Source organism: Odontomachus brunneus, unplaced genomic scaffold (assembly GCF_010583005.1).
Source record: "Odontomachus brunneus isolate Ranch 3 - 2012 unplaced genomic scaffold, Obru_v1 Obru_scaffold_179, whole genome shotgun sequence".
Taxonomy (NCBI): domain Eukaryota; kingdom Metazoa; phylum Arthropoda; class Insecta; order Hymenoptera; family Formicidae; genus Odontomachus; species Odontomachus brunneus.
In genome coordinates, this window is record NW_022639629.1 from 141,911 (window position 1) to 147,215 (window position 5,305).

Consider the following 5,305-nt stretch of genomic DNA (forward strand, 5'->3'; position numbering starts at 1 on the left):
CCATTTGGTCCTGCTGGCTTGAAAGAGGTCAAATTTTGCGTAGAGGCTATCGCTAATTTTTTCAGGACTTATTATTTTAATATATAATAGACTTATCAATTTTATAAGGCAAAAGATTTAAAGTAATATATTTATACATTAAAATTTTTGTAAATACGCAAAATACATTTATATTTTTAAATTTTAATAATTAATATTTTTTTCATAAACAAGAACTGACAGCTAAAACTTTTTAAAAATTACTCTGGAAAATATCATTAACCTTTAGACTGTCGGGAAAGCCACAAAAGTGGCTTTATAGCCACAAAAGTGGCTTTATAGCCACAAAAGTGGCTTTCCCGGCAGTCTAAAGGTTAAAAACATACATCAAGATCAAAATTATTGGAGCTGTGTAAAAGAAATAATTACTAAAAACTTTTAAGAAACTTTATTGTTGATTAAAAAATTAGAATTACTAATTTTAATCTCGTTAATTTCAATTGATAATATTGTAAAAGCAATTAACTCTTTTTACATGCGCGCGTGCACTACTGAAGATCGTAAATATAATTTTATCAATTTTAATTTATTAAAATTTTACTCAATAACAATGAAGACATTTTATTAAATGTAGATTATTACTTTATTAAAAATGTAATTTGCAGGCAGAATATAGAAATATATGTAATAGTTACATTTCTTAACTAAAATATCTCACAGCCCTTTAACACCGAGAGGCCGCTGTGCGATGTACCTGCTGCATCCCTCATTTGCAGATCCTTCTGAATGCGTATGTATAAGTGTTTCATGATTTTTTATTTAGGTGCAAGATGTTACTCACAAATTGGCTTCGTCGGATTGGGCAACATGGGCAGTCATATGGCAAAAAATCTATTGACGAAGGTAAAACGACAACTCGAACTTTCTGCTAATCAGCGGATTACTCGCGCACACTCGGCACACATTCAACGACATTATTCGCACGTATAACTCACCTAATCTTTCTGTTGTTAGGGTTACAAGCTCACCGTGTACGACGTTAACAAATCGGCAACGACGAGCTTGGTAGAAGCGGGTGCGAGTGTTGCGTCGAGCGCCGCTGATCTGTCGAAGGAAGTCGAGGTTGTTATTTCGATGTTGCCTTCGAACCAACATGTACTTGACGTCTACACCGGCCAGAAAGGTATATTAAGGTAAAACTCATTCCATTATTGATCCTGTAATTTTGATTTTCTTTTATTATTGAATTATCAGAAACGTCGAGTAATATTATTAATTAAATATCTTAAAAATCTAACTAATCAATTTCATTTTTATAAATATTTTGATTTTAAAATCAGAACACACGATTAGTGTCCAACTTGTTAAAATTAAGGAATTTACGAAAAATAAAACTGATCAATTAGGCTCAATTCTTGCGCGTAGTCAGTCTCACTGACAAGGAAACCCATACAAGTGTCCGCCTCCGATTTTCATAAACTTATAATATATTGTACTTTAGATCAAAATAACAGATATATTTTTTATTATATGTACCCTTTCGCAAGTTTAGGGGGGTGAAATATCCTTTTGAAGAAAATTGTTTTTTTTTCATTCGAAGGAAATATAATGGAAATTATAAGAGATAGAAAAAAAATATTTTGAATAAAAATTGAATGGTTTGAAAAGTACTTTACAGGAATTATTTGAAAAAAGAAAAAATTCTTTTTGTTAATATTTTCCCATCACTTATTATTATAATTATTAAATTAATTTCTGTAAAATACTCTTCAAACCATTCAACTTTTATCTAAAATATTTTTTCTATCTCTTATAGTTTTCATTATATTCCCTTCGAATGAAAAAAACCGATTTTCTTCAAAGGAATATTTCACCCTCCTAAACTTGTAAAAGGACACATAATAAAAAACGTATCTGTTATTTTGATCTAAAGTACAACATATTACAAGTTCATGAAAATCGGAGACGGACACTTGTATGGGTTTCTTTGTAAGTCTCTTTGGTTTCCACTCTCCGATGAAATATTATTACTCGAACAGCACACAGATATCCGAAAAATATCCTACAAAATATCCTACAAAATATCCTACAAAATATCCTACAAATATCCTTTAAAGATATTAAGTATATCCATAAGATATTTATTTTATGATCTTCAAACATATAACGGACGTCCATAACATATTCAAATATGAATTTGGTGGACATGGTTTATCCCTGATATATCCGTGTTAAGGATAAACAGATATATGTTGAACGTCGATTGAACATAAATTAGCAATTATGGATATACAAAACAAACTTCATATGGAAATGAAGTAAATATATGAAATAAATATCATAAAGAGAGATTACAGCCGAAATTTTTATTTATATTAGAAATATGAGAGAAAGAGAAAAATATTTATCTTAAAATAATATATTTATTTAAAAAAATTTAAATATTACATACATTTCTACTTTAATTTAAACAGACTTTTTAATTACTTTAAATTATCCTATATATTTAATTTATTATATTATTATTAATTTTAATACTACATAAGTATATATTTTTTAACAGCACAGGAGATTTATAATTTAAAAAATATACTTATTAAACAAACTAAGATACATATAATGATATTAATTATTCGATGGTATATATTTATTGTATTCTCACTAAAAAAGACTTAGAAGAAGCTGACAATTTATTTGTATATGTGTGTGTATGTGTATATGGAAGTCTATATGGAAAAAAAACAAGTTTACGCAGTTTTATACACATGTCATGCTACAATTAGCAATTTTTAAAAGAAGATATTGGATATGGTTTTCATATTAAAAAACATAATGTTGAAACTTGAAATACGTTATATTTTAATTACAATAACCAATAAACTTACTAGCTCTTACAGAAAAACAGTATGTTAATTCGCTATTGACAAGTGATTTGATTGAAAATAATTTGTTTATTTTATTAAGTCATTCCCCTTGTTGCGCCTTTCCTTTTGGCTAAAATCGGATATTTTTCTTTAATTGCTTTAAATTATTTAATTGTTGATGATACTTATCGGAATTGATCGTTTCGCCAACCGGTAGTAGCTCATATATTCTACATTTCACATAAATTTATCGACAAATTCATTGACAAGAATTTACTAAATATCGAAATTCTCTATTACACCAAATTCCATGAGACCAATGATTTTTAGCATTGGATCGATCCTTTCGGTCATTGTTGATTTTGTCTTCTAGTGCAGCGAAGGAAAACGTTTTGTTGATCGACAGCAGCACTGTGGACCCATCCGTGTCTCAATCGATCGCTGCGAAGGCTCGACGACTTAATCTGAGGTTTATCGATAGTCCTGTGTCAGGAGGTATACGCACATTATTAATAAAAAATTAATAGAATACTTAACTCTTTAAGATTTAGTATATTTATTGTATGTTCTATATTGTATGTTCTATGTAACAATAGGTCTGTTTTTTTTAGCTAATCTGCCTGACCTGGTAAAATAAGTGAAATAAAAGTTACAAAATATACTTGTTCATTCTAATTTATTACATCAGTGTGCACCAGTTCAGATAATTTAGCTAAAAAGAATAAACCTATTGTTACATTATAGATGGCGTTTAAATAAATGGTCACGTTCAGCGAAGAAAACTGCTCCGCTACCGCTCCGTAACAAACGTCTCTGATTGATACATCTCTCCAGTCAAAGGTTTAAAAGAATACTCCGATTATGAACATTCGCTACGGAGTGGTTGCGAAACAGTTTTCTCCGCTGAACGTGACCAATAATTGTTTAATGATGTAAAACACATAAATTTCAAACGATAATAATCCATTTAGTGGTAGTAAAATAACTCTTTTCTTCGATATAATCTCATATTAATTTGTCAACGATAGCAAGCAAATTATCGATGTTTCTTAAAAGAACAATTACCGAATTATGGTAGATGGATTTAGCCCTACGTCAGAAATGTGTTCGAGGTATCCGGGAAAAAAAGTTTATAGATTCTGTCCATGTATGGCCATATATAATTATATATATTCACATTAAAAAGTTGCTTTTATGAAAATATCATTAGAGTAAATACTTATGTTTGTAGTAACTCATGATGTCGATGTTTAAGTGAATCAAATTATTTAAAAATTTTCCTTGTTTTATTCAACATTATATTTGTTTTATAGAATATTATATTTGTTTTATATATACATATAATTATTTTATTGACACATTTTATATGACACATATAATTACATATGGTATGATATGATCATATGTAAGGCCAAAATTCATATATAGCCAATATTCATATACAGGGTGTCCCGCGTAAGACGGACCAAAAGAAAAATATAAGTAGAACACATAAAAGTGAATAAAAATTGTATAGATCATTTTTTAAACAACCACGTAAAATTTCGAGATATTAATTAAAATAGTTGGACAAATTAGATCGCGCGATGTAAAAGGCGGGACATACGGCTCGCAGCGGTTGGCGAAGAAAATGGAACAACGCACACATACACGGATGCACACACGGAGCTACTCATTTCAGTATGCCAAACGGCCCACCTCTCTGACCTATAAGATAGGCCCGCGAGCAATCATCCATTTTCTTCGCCGACCGCGGCGAGCCGTATGTCCCGCCTGCCATGTCGCCGCGCTCTGATATGCTCAACTATTTTAATTAATATCTCGAAATTTTACGTGGTTGTTTAAAAAATGGCCTATATAATTTTTGTTCACTTTTATGTGTTCTACTTATATTTTTCTTTTGGTCCGTCTTACGCGGGACACCTTGTATAGTCAAACAATTCATATATATTAATAATTATATATATTTTTATATAATTATATATGAACTTTTTCTTCACGAATAATTGTTACATGAAGCTACTCAAGCAAATTAAATATCATGTGCAGAATACGAATGATTTTATTATGACAACTGATAATATAAATAGCCGCATAAAGAATATATACAAAAAAATATATAAATATGTAATCATAGATGTATATATACTTATTTACAGGTATAAATGCGGCTAAGGATGGCACCTTAGTTTTCATGACGGGTGGCACGATAACAGATTTCGACGCTGCCAAACACGTGCTCGAAGCTATGGGATCCAGGGTAGTGCATTGCGGCGAAGTTGGCATGGGTCAAGCAGCCAAGTTGTGCAACAATATGTTGTTGGCCATTAGCATGATTGGCACTGCCGAGGCGTTCAATCTTGGACAAAAGTGAGAGGAAGGCATTTCGTTGTTTATCTGGAAATTTTGAGAAATCAATATATATATATATATATATATATATATATATATATATATATATA

General features: G+C 30.2%; 1 protein-coding gene across 1 annotated transcript; it reads left to right on the forward strand.

The window, feature by feature from the left end:
• Nucleotides 1–607: 607 nt before the first annotated feature.
• LOC116851589 (3-hydroxyisobutyrate dehydrogenase, mitochondrial-like) lies at nucleotides 608–5,237 on the forward strand. Its single transcript, XM_032831156.1, has 4 exons — nucleotides 608–882; nucleotides 994–1,172; nucleotides 3,217–3,338; nucleotides 5,003–5,237. The coding sequence occupies exons 1-4, from the start codon at nucleotides 766–768 to the stop codon at nucleotides 5,215–5,217; spliced, it is 633 nt and encodes a 210-aa protein (XP_032687047.1). The 5' UTR covers nucleotides 608–765; the 3' UTR covers nucleotides 5,218–5,237.
• The last annotated feature ends 68 nt before the right edge of the window (nucleotides 5,238–5,305 follow it).

Excerpts from the sequence above, each read along its gene's own strand:
- LOC116851589 (XM_032831156.1), top strand. The coding sequence starts at position 766 with ATGCGTATGTATAAGTGTTTCATGATTTTTTATTTAGGTGCAAGATGT. Across the intron at positions 883-993 it reads CAAAAAATCTATTGACGAAG|GGTTACAAGCTCACCGTGTA; the intron begins GTAAAACGACAA and ends TTCTGTTGTTAG. Across the intron at positions 3,339-5,002 it reads CGATAGTCCTGTGTCAGGAG|GTATAAATGCGGCTAAGGAT; the intron begins GTATACGCACAT and ends ACTTATTTACAG.